A 17,093-nucleotide genomic window follows, 5' to 3' on the forward strand; every position below is an offset into this window, starting at 1 on the left:
GAAGCAAATAACGACCAGTTGATGTGGCATGCAAATTATTTTTTAAAACGATCTGTGAACATTATGTTCAAATCATCATCTGCGCATTTTCTGGCAGAACTTCACCTGGAATTACTTTGGCTATAAATGCCAATGCCAAACTCATTCCATTTAGACAGATCATTCTGGGCAGGGGAATCAAATGTAATTTGGGGACTATTTAGGGTTATATACATTCAGGAAAACATACTGCCTTCGAAATACATTTTTTTGACATTGTTCAGCAATGCTCATCATTTTCCTTATATGTAAAAGCCACATTTAGTTAGAGATTCTTTCCTCAATGACATTCAAAGATTGTCTGTGCAATCCTGATCTACTACAAGTAGCTAATCTTTATCACCTGAATAAACCACAAATCAGGAACTACAGAGGCCACTGAATGAATGCAAGTTCAGAGTCCATCTTTTTCTCACTGATTTTTCTTATACATATGATGTTCAATAACTCCCGTTACTAGATTTAAAAACATGAGTGTCTTCTTCTTGAACACAACACCAAATTTAATGAGTGCTTTTGTTCAACACAGAAGATGAAAGTCAATTCCTATTGCTCCAGGCAGACTGCATAGTCAAAACAAAAGTAACATCAGAGAAATGGAAAATGCAAAGCGGCATCAGATACTAATCTCATGTTCACCAGGAAAAAAGTCTTTACTTGGTTCTCCTTTCAGAGTTTAAAAGGCTATGAATTTTCTTTTACCCTAACCACCCTATAATTCAGAGCTCTTTATCTAAAGCTCTTCCTTTTTACCTCATTTCAGCCATGAAAGTCTCTCAAGTATTATTAATATCAAACAAAAAACATGTCTCTTCTTGACCTCATTTTATTCACACCTCTTGATCTCATTCATTTCCTTTCATAAAAATTCTTCAACATCCATGGGTACACTAGATACCCAAGATAACATATCCTTATCAGATTTACCTTTCTAATTATAACCTACCATTTAGATCTGAGACAATGTCTTATGCCTTTCTTGTAATATTCTCTAAAATAAAGTCACTGAGAACATCAATGATTCTTCTGAGATAAATCTAAGTTATGAATTCATTCATCATTTATTTGATCTTTCAAAAGTCATTTTTTGAAATCCTGTGAATATAGACTCAAACAAGATCTAATGTGCAGAAAATGCTCAGAACACCACTTGACAGATAGCAGGTGCTAAATAAGTGTTACTGTCTGTGATTATTACTACACTTCCTTCCCTATCCATCTCCCCAACACTCCTCTAGAATGTCATGCTGTGGGCCTGCTCTGATGCTATCAGCAGAGGGGATGGATGGATAAGATACATGAGTCATAATTATTGGTGCAAATAAGTTAAGAGTACATAAAGAAAGAGATAGAAATGAATGAATTTATTTCAACACTGCAAGGGCCTATGAATCATAATTAGAAAGTGCTTCACTAGACGTACTGTCACACAGATGGAGAAAGAACACACAGATTCTCCAAAGAGATCTATGACCAACAGGTTGAAGTTATAAGGAAACAGACTGGAGCTCAACATGAGAAAGAGAGTTTTAATTTTGGGGGATGACCCCTTAGAGCGCCTTGGGAATCAATAAATCACAGTAATCAAAAGACAATCAAGAACATTGGAAACTGTTAACAGAGTCAACACACACACACACACACACATGCATGCACAAAATCAATCCGATCAATCAAAATTCCAGAATAATTCACTGGTAACAAATTATTAACAGATATAAAATAGTCTATGGTCATGTGTATCTGCGTATAAAACACCATAATTAAGCCCATGGTTATAAAGATATAAAGATGAAGCTGAGGCAAGCTGGGTAGCCCAAGCTGTGTTCAAGAAATCTACTACTCTGTGTGCACACTAGTGAAGAGAAAAGCCAGAAGCAGAGATCTTTCAGTAGAAAGATATTCCTATATATTTTATTTATAGCAAAGCGTAAGTGCGTTATGAATAGTTAAGACCGTATATTGTCCAAAATGGGACATTTGAGAGTAACAAGGGCATTCTTACTGTTAACACACCAAGTGCATGAGCATAAAGCAGGACAGTGATTGCCTTGGCTCTCAATGAGCAGTTCTGTATGGAGAAACGTGAGTGAGGAGCTGCCTGAAGCAGAAACTGCAACAGGATTTTGGATAAATATTGGAATGGAATCAAAAGTAAAAATTATTAAAGCTATGGTTCTTTTTGAGATTTTTAAAAATTTACTTATTTTTATTCTATGTGTATGCCTGCATGTGTGTGTAAGTGTTTCTGTGTTATACAATGCCTGCAGGCAGAAGGGGGTGTTAGATTCCCTGGAACTGGAATTACACAGTTGTTAGCTGCCACGTGGGTGCTAGGATTCAAACCCAGATCTTCTAAAGAGCAGCCAGTGCTCTTAACTGCTGAGCCATCTTTCCAGCCCTATTGTTTCTTAACTGTGGATGATTCTGGTCCCCAGAGAACACCTGACAATACCAGGAGGCACTGGGGATTGTTATAGTCTTGGGGAGGACTGTTATCAACATCCAATGGGCAGAGGCTGAGGATGCTTGGAAATATCCTAAAATGTACAGGAAAGTATCCCCTACCCCCAAACCTATAATACAACAACAACAAAACCCCAAAGAGATATCTAACCTAGGCTGCTAAGAGCCCCGAGTCTGAAATATCTTGTATTGAAAATGAAAGCATGTGCATATGGATGCAAGATGAGAAAATAGGAAAATGCAGGAAATGTCCACACTTTTTATGACAATGAATTAGACCAATCTCCACACAAAAGAATACTTAGACAAAGGTAAGTATCCCAACAGCAAAATAGGCAAATTCAGCAGCAAATGGCTGACAAGAGACAACCCACATGGCCCAGAAGCATCAAAACAAAACTGCATTTTGTGAGTAAAGAAAACAAGCCGAATCAAAAGTACAAGAGACAGTATATGTAAACTGAATGAAAATCTTCAACCTGGAGACCTTGACAAGGAGCACCTATAGGTGCTGCCAAATAGTGTAAGTAGATTTCAAACAAATAGGCCCACACATAAAAGAGGTACCTTTTATTTTAACCTTTAATTTAAAAACAAATCTTTTGATACTACAAATCTCTTTTAGGAATTCAACAAGAGAAACAATTAATTAATTAGCTACTAGAATTCAGCTCAGCAATGTTCACATGAGCAAAAAATCCAGAAATCTCTAAAATATCAAATGAGAAACTGATTAAACAAATAAAGGTATATGCAAGTGTAGCTCATGTACAACTATTCTATACCAAATATTGATGTGAAAGACTGTTCAAAACATTCTCAGGAAGGCTTCTGCTCATACGAAAAATATATATACAAACTAGGCAGTACACAAGATAAAATTTATACATACATATAAAGATGTTTCTATGTGTAGGAAATGTCTATAACAAAGCCGAAATGCTAACGGTGTATCTATTGGGGTGTCAGAGATTTTTGTTTGTTCTCTCTTATAGCTCTAACTTACAGAACATTGCCTGGAACAGGGAAAAAGTCAAATGAAAATTGCTATTTGTTTACATATATTTTGTCACTGACTTGCAAAGAAACATTTTATAGAAAAAAATTTTAGGGGCTAGAGAGATGGTTCAGCAGTTTAGAGCAGTGACTGCTCTTGCAGAGGACCCGGGTTCCATTCACAGTACCCACATGGGGGATAACAGTTGTCCATGACAACTCCAGTTCCAGGGGATCTGATCTGACGCTTCTTCTGACCTTCACGGGCACTGTACAACACAGGTGCACTTACACACATGCAGGCAATATACTCATACACATAAAATTAAAATAATATTTTTTAAAAAGCTAAAAAACAAATTTAAATGTTGCCTAAAACAACAACAACAACAAAAAAAAAATCACGGGGCCAGAGAGATGGCTCAGCAGTTAAGAGCACTGGCTGTTGTTGCAGATGCTCCAGGTTGGAATCCCAGGACTTACATGGTGGCTAACAACCATCCATAACTCCAATTCCAGGGAATCTGACCCTGTCTTCTGTCCTTCACTGGCACTGCATGACACCAGTGCACGTACACATATGCAGGCAATATACTCATACACATAAGAAAAAAATAAGTCAACAATAACAAAAAAATGTTTTACAAACAGAAATGGAAATCATATCACCTACCTCAGAGGGCCGTTTTAAAGAATAATTTAAGCAGCATACTCTAAATTCTGCAGTACTCTATGCATAAAAGAAATTATTCTGTTAAGATCATATATTCCAAAGTTAAAAGTTTCCTATGTGCTATTGCCTACTAGCAATTTTGTTTTAGTAATATGTCCTTTAAAAACAATTAGAATTATGTGCAGTGTTACATAGAGAAGCAAAAAGTAATGCCAGAGGACTGACTAGGTGTTGAAAGTGAGGCACAAGCATAAAGTAGAATTCCATGTCATCACTAAAATCGATTGTGTAGAAACATACTCAATTGACATACACATTTACTGACAACCCTGCATAAATAGTCATGTACAGCAGTTTGCCCTTATAAGCAGGGAATATTCTAAGACTCCCACTGGATGCTAAGATCTCAGAGTACCGGGCCCCCCATGCACTATGTTTATCCCCACATGTACATTCCTGTGATAAAGCTTAATTTATAAACCAGGTACAGCAGTATTAATCACATCAAAATATTAGAACCATATGTGGTAAGCTATTTAAAACTTACGAACTGAGGTTGGAGAGATGGTTCAGTGGTTAAGAGCACTGGGTGTTCTTGCAGAAGACCTCAGTTTAGTTTCCACCATTCACATGGCAGCTAACAACTGTCTATAACTCCAGTTCCAGGGGATCTGATGCCTTCTTTAGGCTTCCACAGCTATTACATGTACTTGGTGCACTTATATACATGCAGACAAAACTCTCATACACATACAAAAATTTTCTAAATAGTTAAAACTTATAAATTGTTTATTTATAGAATTTTCCAGTTAATACTTTTAGACTGCAGTTGATGGTGGTTAACTGAAAGGAACCTTGGAAATCCTTGGAGAAGGGTTGTTGTATATATAAAGTAGGCAGAATAATCCCAATTACAGTTTATTACATTGAAAACTAAAAACAATTCTTAGTATTTTCCGATAACTTTTTCTTTTAAAAATTCGTAATTCATTCTGCTTGAATTCTTCTGCTGTGTTTGTCACATCTCAAAATGAGATCAGTCAAAATCATCTACATTTTATCTGTCAGTTGCTAAATTGAAAACATTCTATGGACTGCTTTCATCCTTTGGAGCATGCCTACTTTAAAGCCACGCTCTGGTTTCGAATGGGGCGTGGATATACATTACAGAGTATGCGTGTGATTCACTTCTGCATCTCAATGTCTGTGGTTTCTTGCACGCATCTCCTAAGCGCTGGTCACTGTTTTGTGACTCAGAAGCTGAATCTCATTTTCTCTCCTTAAAACAAATGTAAGAATTGCTTTTCAAAGCTTTATTTTTTTCTACTTTCACAGAGAGATCATAGAAACTGGAGGCCATGAAGAAACAGTACTAAATGAGTAACAGCTTAAAGTACATAGAAATAAAATATATAAAATGTTATTTGAATCTTTTTATAAGTATGTGCAGAAAGGAACTTTTCTCCCACAGAACTCTATAAGAAGCTGAAGGATTTTTCTACAGACCAACCATGCATATACATTCTTTAATGTGAACACCACTTTTCAAAAAAACAACAAAAATAAACCCCTAAATTCTTCTTTTGAATAAAAGCTATTTCTTATCTGTTAGTCAAAAACCCACTTTGGCACCTACTTTATAGGTTCCTTGTTCTGATCACATTATTTAAAACGATAAAAAATGGCCCGATATTACTCTGTTTCTTAAATTTATGAGATTGTCTAGTTAACACTGGAACCAAGGTGTCACTGAGAACAAAATTACAATTTGGAAAGATGATAAAACTCCAATAATAACACTAGAATGTCTTAAATTGATAATTACTAAAAATAAAGATATTTAGTATTGTGATGTTTCCAAATGCAACCAGAGCCTAGACAAGGGGAAGGAAGCTCAGGGTGAATACAAGATGAAAACATCCACTTGTTAGCATGTGGGGAGTAAGAACAAATGCCACTCACAACGCTGAAGATGGGGTGGGGTGGGGGATGATGATGGGGTGACACATGGGGAAGAACGTGACAAAATGTTTCAGAGGACAGGAGAGCTATGCAAGTGGGAGGTAGGGCTGGAAAACTGAGAAGAAAATACTTATCACAGAGGCAGACACTGCGATTTCTTGGTACCAGAAGGAATCCCATCATGTATTCTGTGGCTTTCCAAGGTATTTCTAAAATTTTACAGAACCCAATTCACCCCCTATAGCAAATACGCTTTAGATCGAAAACCAAGCAGCCATCTGAATAAATGTAAGGTCCTTTTCAAGTTCCTATAACGTTGGCCTAGGCTCAATTCCTATCAGTTTGCCTAAAAGAACACCATTTTACTCAGTAACTCCACATTAATTTCTGGTTGTTACTAAGAGGGTTGTGTTTTCTTCAGAGTGTGAGTATGTGCACATATGTCTGCACATTCATGTGTACATGTGTGCACGTGTGTGTGGCAGTAGGAGGGCAACCCTCGGGTGTTGTTCCCCAGGTGCAGTCCACCCTGTTTTCTTGAGGCAGACTCTCTCACTGGCCTGGAATCCACCAAGTAGTCTCAGGGATCTACCTGTTTCAACTACCTAGTACTGGGATTAGAAGCCTGCCACCACACTTGGCTTTTTTCACTGTTTTCTGGAGATCCAACATGGATCCTCTCACAAGCACTTTACCAATTAAGTTACCACCCAGCTACCAAGGAGGGTTGTATTCATGAAAAATTCTTGAGGCAGCAGTTTTTGGGGGTGTGTGGGCCAAAAGTAGTTGTCAGTCTGAATGACATTTTTTAAAATTACATTTATTTATTGAGGGGCGGGGGGGGGGGCATGCCTGTGCCATAGCACCTGTGTAGAGTCAGACAACTCTCCTTTTACCATGTGGGGTCCTGGGGATTAAACTTATCATCAGACTTGGTGGTCAACATTCTTATCCACTGGCCCACAATTTTTATACTTTGTAATATTCTTGGGTTTACAAACCATTTGATGTTCTTTAGGTTTACATATATAATTCAGAGGGAAGACACAGTACCTTAGAGACATATGCAGCTCCTAAATTTACAGAGTCTAGAAATGCAAATGTGTCCCTGGCTTATTCTTCTGACTTAGATCTAGGCAGTAATTAAACAGTGAAAGACCAGACACCAAACAGAGCCACTTTATGAAAAGAAGCGATAGGACTATCTTTTTGTTGTTGTTGATTGTTTTTTGACAGGGTCTCCCTAGTTAAAGCCCACCTGGAAGTTATGATGTGAACCAGGGTGGCCTCCATCTCACAGAGATCCACCTGCCTCTGCCTCCCGAGGGCTGGGATTAAAGGTGCACACCACCACACCCAGCATGTGATGATGGGACTATCTTAACCTCATTGTAAGATTCTGTTTTTGTTGTTCTTTTTTTAAGAGTCTCACTATGTAGCCCAGGCCAGCCTCAAACTCACAATCCTGCTTTAGCCTTTCGAGCACTGGGATTGCTATAAGATCATTTTGCCATTAAAAACAACAACAATTAAGAAACCCTATTTGAAGCAAACAGATTATAGATTCTTCTCCAAATACCGGATAATACATTATGGAAGTGCATGCCCTTTAGCATTATCAAATTAAATTCCCGTATTTTAGAGTCCAGCCTTTTACACATCCACTCAGTCAAGCTGCTTTCCTGCTGGTAACTTGAATTCCTGTTTGAAAACTGTGCCAACTCCTCCTGGGTGTTCTGGTGATGAAAACAATTTTCCTTAAGTTTTAGCCAAGATTTTTTTTTTTAACTACAGTATCTTATGAAAAAACCACAACATCAGGACACACCACAGTGACCAGACGGGAAAAAACTATGAATTCCAGAGAATCATCTGGATGTTTAAAATAGCTGGGAGAAAATTACCAATTAAGAATATACTTAGTAATTAGCTCTGTACTGTAATCTGATGGCACCTACCGAGCTAACGGCACTACTGAGCTGCTGACTTTTACAGCTGGATATTGGTCATGCTCCTTTAGAACAATCTGTTTTCTACAGTGGTGACCTTAAAAAAAGTCCACAGTGGCTGCTATAATCCCAACACTTGGGGAGGCGATGGGAGGAGGAAGATGAAGATCCTGTAGTTAAAGCCAGTTTGGGCGACAGAGCTAGACCTTGCTAAAAACAAACAAATCAATAAAAATTTAAAAAACGAAAAGAAATACCATGGAGAATCAATAGCACACAATTATGATGAACTCAGGGAACTATTTCTGAAATAAGGACAGCACTGAGGGACAAAGTACTGATAGTTTCCCAACCCTTTTTAACCCAAGGAACCTTGGTTATTTCAGTACATACTCTACTGCACTCTCGCTGGAATCTAAGAAAACCATTGGCCTCCAAAACAAAACAAAACAAAACAAAAGCAAGTCTGTATTATGAAACCGAGAGACCTCCACAGGCCACGTGTGTGAGTGCACAGGATAGGATCTGGGACATTCTTAAAACTGGACATCCCCACTACCCAGCACCTGGTTGAAGAGTGAGAAACTGACCTGATTGATGGAGTTGGCAGCACAGGATGCAAGGCCTGTTCCAAGGGAAGTAAGTAAGAAGCAGGGCCAGTCAAAAGGGCCTGGAGCCAATGCAAATCCTGCTGATGTGGTGCTTACGACCAGAGCTGCAACACAGAAACAGAAATATTAGTCACCAGAAAAGCCAAAAAGACACAGAAGCCACTTTCCACATATACCAGAAGATGACAATTCTAACACAGACTAACAAGCTGACATCCTTTCATTTTAAAAATCGACATTCTGGATCAACAAGATGGGCTGGAGTGGAAAGGTTCCTGCTGCCAAGCCTGACTACCTGAGCTTGATTCCCATGACCCACATGGTAGAAGGAGAAAACAGATTCCTACAAGTTGCCCTCTGACCTCCATGTATTCACTCACACACACACACACTAAAGCACACACAAAAAATAAATCAAAGTACAACTAAATTTTTAAGCTATATTTTTTCTGACTTAAAAAACTACATGTTCAGGGCTGGAGAGATGGCTCAGCAGTTAAGAGCATTGGCTACTCTTAACTGCAGAGGACCTGGGTTCAATTCCCAACACCCACACAGCGCTAACAATTGTCTAACTACAGCTCCAGGGGATCTGATGCCCTGTATTTCACACACATAAAATAAAATTAATAAAGTAAATTACATGCTCACATTATAGAAAAGTATTTTCTTTTTACTCCATTAGACTTAAAGGTAGAGAAACAAAATGGGTCTTACAAGTTCAATTATTTATTTACTCATTCAACAAATATTTACTGAACACTGAATTCACCACCAGCACTGTGCTAGTGCTGGCACTATGTAAGACAAAGTTGTAAAAGTTTTTCACTTTGCTATTGAGTAACCAGGGAAATGAAGGACACCTATCCATAACTGTAACACACAATAGCAAACTGTGAGGGTTTGATTCTGTGACAAGCTCCAGACAGGTGTAATGGAAAGCTTGCCTACAACAGATGATGATCCTGGGCTTGGAAGGTGAACAGCGTGCAGGAGCAAAGCCACATAATTGATGCACGCTTTTGGGGTGGCCTTGATGCTTTCTTCCTGGGGTTTAAAGAAGTTGACAGGGCCAGAAAGAGTCTATGAGAGGAACTGATAAGAGGCAGTCAGATTCACTGGAAAATGGTTTACCACTGATGAGCTAATCAGGGAAAACTTTTAAGACTGTACTGAAGTTGGACTTTCAGAGGGGGGATGGAGAGAGGTAGTGTGGTGGAGGGTATGCAACAGAAAAGGTAAGCTGAAATGCTGTTTGCTCCACATAGACAATGCATTTCAAACATCACAAGTGCCACCATCCTAGTGCAGTGGTTTTTAATGATGGGTGGCTCTGCTCCCCAGGAACACTAGTGATGTCTGGAAACATGGTATGTGTACAGGTACACATGTACACTTGTGCATACTAAGGCAAGAGGACAACCTCAAATGTTGTTCAACAGAACTACCCATGTGTTTCTAGAGACAGGACTTCTCACTGGCCTGGGCTGGCCAATTAGGGTAAGCTGGCTGGCCAGGAAACCCTAGGGCTCCTGTCTCTGTCTCCATGGAACTGGAACTGAAGGTGTGTACCATATCAGGCTTTTTATTTTTTTACTGTAGGGGTTAGGCTCAGGTCCTCATGCTTGTATAGTGAGAATTTTACTGACGTGATTGCCACAACTGGGAGAGGAAGATGCTGTCTTCTGGAAGGGAAAGAACAGGGTTCTAAACATCTTACAGTGAGTGCACAAGAAAGCCTGCCTGCCAACACCAACAATTTTCTGGGCTACAATGTCAATAACTCAGAGATTATAAAGCCCTGATAGAGTTCAAGCCACCACTACAAGAGTGTCCTCCCTAACTTGTCTCCCTGATCCATCTTGCTTCTCTCTAGAGCTAAGGTTTTAAACTGTGAACACTATACTGCTTAAAGATCTCTGGGGATTGTACCTGCAGTAACATGTTGACTCCTTTGGCTGCCACTAAGTGCACCCCATCTCTCTCTAAGTTTGCTCACTACTGTCCAGTCAGGAGGGCTGCTGGCTATACTTTGCCACTCCCACGTCCTTTCCCTCAAGAGCTTTGCACTTTGTTTCCTCTGCTTTCTCTGGCTTGCTTTTTCTCATTCTTCAGGTTCCATTTAAGATATCCTTCTTAGGCAGAACATCCCCGGCTGTCTCATCTAAAGTAGACCTGCCCAGTAACTCCCTCCTCACATCATCCTTTGTACTTCCTTCTGGCACTCAACACACACTGGCTCCACACAGAGATGTTAAGCTCCACGAGCCCTGTGGGTATAATTAATTCTCTGCTGCCTTTGTTTCAGGATTGCCATTCTACCAGCATAGAGCAGTACTTACTAGAGGTAGAGCTGCCAGAGTGCAAAACATCCACCTGAGGACTCTGTATATCACTTGAAAGTCCTCAAGACTCTTTGCAAGAAGGTGATCTAGAACTAGTAGTAATACATACCAGGACATATGGGAGCAAAGAATTTTTCAGAGAAATAATCTAAGCAGTGATGTCATTAACTACTGTGAATGAGCCTAGTAATAGGGAAACTAATGACTGTAAGGAATATTTTGATTAGAGAACAACCAGCACCTGGTCTCTGTGGGCGGCAGGAAGATGAACTACAATGGAATCAGAGTGGAGCAGCACTTGGGCAGTGCAAAGATGATTGACAGAAACCAGGAGATGAGAGAAGCTGTGATAGAGCTGGCTGGTCTTAGAAAGTGTACTGTTCCCGAGGAACCATGGGACGTATGGAAAGTCAACAAAACAGGAAACTAGAGCTTGGAGAGACACTGGGAAACAAGCACACAGTACTGCAGTTGCCTGTGTAGTGACCCATCTGACCCCGAAGGGATAGATGTCAACAGGCAATGTGTGCTACAGGAAGTGTGTGAAAAACATCAGATCTTCATAGCTTGTGGGAAAGAATCAAAGACATAAAGACAAGAATCATGAAGAGGAGGTGGCATGCCACAGGAAGAGAACAGGGAAGTACCACTACTGCCATCAACAGGTGTACGCCAGTGAAGCTGAGAGCTCCTCCTAAGGACTCCAAGTTGGCTGCGTGCTCTTCGATCTCATCAGCAACTTGTAGAAGTCCTCCAGAGTTCTACCATATGGACAGGCTCTTCCCCAATGTATTGATCAGGTATAGGTTTCTGTGTGTGAGAGAGTGTGTGTGTGTGTGTGTGTGTGTGTGTGTGTGTGTGTCAGAGAATATTGATCAGGTATAGGTTTCTGTGTGTGAGAGTGTGTGTGTGTGTGTGTGTGTGTGTAGGCTACAGGCTGATGTCAAATGCCTTCCTCAATTACTTTCTACCTTTGATCGATCAATCAATCATCTATCTATCATCTATCTATCTCTGTCTATCTATCTATCTATCTATCTATCTATCCATCCATCCATCTATCTGTCATCTATCTATCATCTATCTTTTGAGTTAGATTACTTCACTGAACTTAGAATTCACTAGTTCAGCAGCTAGCAAGCACTCAGAACAAGGGCAAGGAACATTCATTTCTTTTTTTTTTTTTTTCCCCTTTTTCTTCTTGAGACAGGGTCTCCCTGTAGCCCCAGGTGGCCTGAAACTCACTATGTAGGCCAGGCTGGCCAAGAACTGAGAGAGATCCACCTGGCTCTGCCTCCCAAGTGCTAGGATTAAAGGTGTGTGCCACTAGGCCCAGCAGGAACATTCATTTCAAAGGAAACACTCTGGAGTAAGTTTCTAGCTCTAATTCTGTAATGACTTAGGCTCCAAAGAGAGTCCCACAATGAATCCAGGCTTTGAAAACAGTGGTTGCAGGCACACTTTACCCATGAGCCAATGGAGAATAAACAGCCTCTCATGTACAGTAATCTAACTTTACCTGGATGCACTTAAGGACCATCAAAAAAGGCATCGTTTCAGAGCAAAGAACGAGACTCCCTTTAGAACGCTCCAACAACAGCCCTCTGCAGGAGGATGTGTTCTTCAGTTACCACATGCCACAAACCTTCTAAGCAAAGGCAGCTTTTCCTTAGACAGCCATCCTGTTTAAACTGATGGTTCTCTGGATGGGTGAGGTGGTTCTCACATACTGCCCAGTCTCAATGACTGCCAGGACTAGAAGAACAATCTCTAACACCCAGCCGACTTCTCAGTCACAAGAGAAGACTTCTACCAGACAGGCAAAAGCAGTGATGGTATGGGTGGGAGAATCAGAGGGAAGAGACTGCAGTGCTTCTGTTTCCCCTCTTCAATCAAACTAGGTAAACTCTTCCATCCACAGAGCAAATCAGTCAAAATAATTACTGACTCTAATTTAAGGCCTTAAACCTTACACCCCAAATAAGCCACTCACAAAGAACAATACTACTTAAATGAAAATGCACTATAACTTTTTCAACATATAATTAGTAAAATCTAGAAACACCAAAATAAAGAAAAAAATGTAGATATCTGTAAGCATACAGTATTGTAAATGGTAGCATAAGCTTGGAATCCCAGAGGAAAAAGAGTTGGTGGCCAGCCTGGGCTACATACAAAGGTACACCTTGTCTCAAAACAACAAAAAAGACAATCTACAACACAGTGGCTAAGAAAGTGTCATAAGCAGTGAACTGTCAAAAATAAAAAGATCCTACAAGAAATTTTGCTAAAAACTGTTCTTCCAAGGAGGAAGTATATTCTTTTTCATTCATCCCAATACTTCATGAATGGTAAACAACACATTAGATTTGTGACTAATGGGTCTACCTGATAAGCTGAGAAGAAACAGAAAACGGTTAGCAAAAAACTGACAAAGGAAATGGAATAAGATTTTATGAAGAGTAACAGTGATAAATACTGCTTAGGTTTAAATATACAAAGTATAAATGGACATATACATAAAATGATAGCAACTATTCTTGGAAATTTAAAATTTCTAAGACATTTCTAAAAAGGATCACAAGCTAATAAAGAATGTATTTACTTAGTTCATCAAAGCAATTCTTCAAAGAGAGGACTGATAAATTGTACAAGTCAAATTGACCAAAGCAATATTCTCATACAACACTGCCACAACTGTAATTAAACTTTACATTGATTTCCTGGGCTTCATTACAGGGAATCATTTTGCTATACCAGGATCTCATTAAAAGTGAACGTAATATATTCTTTCATTAATAACTCCTGAAATTATATTTTATTTGGCAATCTTACATTCTGTTCCTTCACAAATAAACATAAAATCAATGCTGCCAACGAAGCATGGCCATCCAATACAGGCCTGGAGGCACAGCCTGCAGGCTGGTGGCTGAGGAAGCCCAAGGAAGAGTAATGGTTTCATTCCACGCACTTGACCCATTCTTGCTCCTGAGTGGGTGGTCAAAGAATCCTACGCTTTCCCTTAAGAGACTCCCCTGCAGAAGCCTTCACTCAGTCAGCTGGCACTTCGAGGCCCTGTCAAGGCCCAAATGCAGCCCCAGGAGTCAATTCTTCAGAACCACCCACCTGACTGACCTAAGAGTGGCCACGGCTGCCTGTTTCCAGGTCTATCACTCACAGGTTCACCCTGCCTGCCTGCTTCCTCCAGGGAGAAGTTCCTACGCATGTTCCCTATAATTAAAAGTTATTTTAATTTTGGAACAATCGCCAGCATACTCTGACTGGCCTGAAGGAAAGCAAACACCCTGTTCAGATCTACCTCTGAGAGCCACATGCCAAAAAATCACAAGTGGCCAGGAGTTAAGAAGAGCAGCCACGCAGAAAACTGGGCCCTCAGTCAGGTCAGAAGGCATGAATTCTGTCAACAACCAGAGGGGATCCTGACTACCATAGAGGCTTCACTTCTCACTTAGGAAAATGCTGAAATAATAACCTTGTTTCAAGCTGTCAGGATGGATTATCTGTTCTCAAGTAACAAAAAACTAGTAGGTACTATCATCAAGGCAGTGCTTAGTAAAGACGAGCATATCAGTAGTACAGAGCAAAGGAAGGCCATACTAAGGGAAGCACTTACAGGTCACTGCAGTGTGCTAGGGTGGGGAAGAAATGAAGCCTGTGCCAGATGGCAACAGTGTGAACACAGTTCGGGGCTTCATCACTGACTAAATATGAAGAATTACAGCAAAGGAGATAAACAGAATTCATAAACCCAAAGAATAAAAAGTTAAAGAGAATTAGAGTCAACTAGTCTCATCTCTCTCCTGGTGTGAGACTTTCCTCAGCCTTTCAGGGAATGCTCTCCCTGATCATGATGGCAAAAGCTGCTTCTCCTGAGTGACCCCTTGGGCCCCCGAGGAGCTGCAGCTACCCCATAGTTCCCTCACCCACTCAAACTGAAGCAGCTTCCTTCAAATTCCTACCGATGGAGGCAGTTTCTCTCTTCTGGAACAATACTGGGATTTTTATTTTCTTGGCACAGAGCTTCAATTATATACAAGCAACTCTACCCCTAGTCTCTGTTCCTCTCAGCAAAGCAGCCCAGGTAACCAACCACACTTGGATTCTGGATTTCTGTCCCTGTCTATGCTAAGGCACAGTTTGTGTAGACACAATAGTTTTTCACTTTATCAAAAGCACTGAGCACAACGATGGTAACCAAGAAAGGCTTAACTAAATGGAGCTCATGACAATTTTTGAATGTGGCTCCTAGGAGTCTAGATGAAACATCACTCTGGCCACCGAATTTGGACTTTACACACTGAATTTAAGGAAACAACCAGACATCCTAGTCAAACACTACATTAGTGTGTTATATGTCATCTCTGGTCTTCTGGGTCTGGGTCTGTGCACGCAGGTGCAGTAGCCAAATAGCAATCCTTTAAAGCATTTTACAATGCCCACCTCAAAGTGTCTTTATGTTTATATAAGTTTCAAAGTCATCGCACTTCAATCATAGATACTTCAGAGGCATGGTAAAGAAAACTTTCACTTTTTTTTTTTTTTGGTCTTTTTGAGACAGGGTCTCCCTGTAGCCCCAGCTGGCCTGGAACTAACTGGCTATGTAGACCAGGTGGCTGGCCTCTATCTTAAAGAGATACACCTGCCTCTGCCTCCCTTTGTTTTACTTCAATTGATGCTGGTTTGCTGGGGCTAAAACATCAGCTGTGCGTAACAAGAGGTGGCAAAATCTTCTGGGAGATTATTCTTCAGGGTTAGTACACAGGAGCTGTGGTCCAGTGGGGGCCCAAGGCTCGATCTATCTCAAGCTGGAAGCAGAACTTGGTAATGTGTAAGAGTCTCCTTCGTGGTTCTGGTGTTGAAAGCATGAAGGAGTCACAGAGAGCAGCTAAGGCTTGGCACCCTGAGAGGCCAGGAAAGGTCATTGGTGAAAGCACAGCCTTAGTAGCAGTAAAGACCCTCAGGATTGAAGGGGTCATGGAATCCGAGCTTTGGATCCCCAAAGGCCAGAAGAGTCCACTGGTGAAGGTGCAGCCCCAGTTTCAATACAGACCCCAGCTCCTTTGGACCACCAAAGGCAGCAGCAGGTGTGGAACGGAGTTGGCCTGGGCATAAGCAACAAGCTGTGTGAGCTGTGGACTGAATGGCAGAATCAGAGATATGGAGTTGCCTAAACCCTTTGGAGCCCAGAAGATTGTGAGTGAATCCAAGATGCCCAGTCTTGAGCTGCTTTGCTGGACTAAGGTTTTACTTAACTGTGCCCAATTCTTCCCTTTGAAATAAAACAGTACTTAGTTTTTAATTTTGCTGGAGCCCACAGTTGAGAGACTTTTAAAAGAGACTTTGAACCTGTGTTTGAGTTTTTTAAGGCGTGTGGGACTTTTAAAGTTGTACTGTTTTATGTTATGATATTAACATTATACCTTGGGGATAAAAAATGGAAAGCTTATGGTTTAATAGTGGTGTTTGTGTCAAACTGATAAAGGGTCAATTGTGCTGGATAGCTTTAGTCGTCAAGTTGACATACCTGGGCAGGGGGAGCCTCAAGTGGGTAGTTGCTTCCATTGGAATGACCTGTGGCTGTGTCTGTGGGGTATTTTTCCTGACTGTTGAGTGATGTGGGAGGGCCCAGCCCACTGTGGGCAGTGCCACCCCTGGGAGGTGGTTCTGTATTATATAAGAAAGTAGGCTGAGCATGGACCAGGGGCAGAAGCCAGTAAGCAGCATTCCTCCATGGCCTGTGCTTCAGCTCCTGCCTCCAGATTCCTGACCTAAGTTCCTACCTTAGACTCTCTCAGTAAGGAACTGTGATCCCAGAGATGTAAGTCAAATAAACCCTTTCCTCCCCAAGTTGGTAATGGTCAGAGTCCTTTGACATGGCAATTGAAGGCAAATTGGAACACAATCTATATCCTGATTTCCCCTTATCTCTTAATGCCCTTTTATTTTTATTTTTTTTAACACACCCAAAAGGATTAAGTGAAAACCAAAACTGTGATAAATCAATTTGGATAATTAACAATTCTGATACAAG

General features: G+C 40.5%; 1 protein-coding gene across 1 annotated transcript in view; it reads right to left on the bottom strand.

The window, feature by feature from the left end:
* Window positions 1-17,093, bottom strand: part of LOC103752045 (protoheme IX farnesyltransferase, mitochondrial) — a 128,566-nt gene that overhangs the window by 89,464 nt on the left and 22,009 nt on the right. Inside the window, exon 4 of the mRNA XM_008855687.3 lies at window positions 8,676-8,800. Within this exon, the coding sequence (XP_008853909.1) occupies window positions 8,676-8,800 (125 nt within the window). The remainder of the gene's footprint in view (window positions 1-8,675; window positions 8,801-17,093) is intronic.

Source organism: Nannospalax galili, unplaced genomic scaffold, assembly GCF_000622305.1.
Source record: "Nannospalax galili isolate Female #2095 unplaced genomic scaffold, S.galili_v1.0 scaffold146, whole genome shotgun sequence".
Taxonomy (NCBI): domain Eukaryota; kingdom Metazoa; phylum Chordata; class Mammalia; order Rodentia; family Spalacidae; genus Nannospalax; species Nannospalax galili.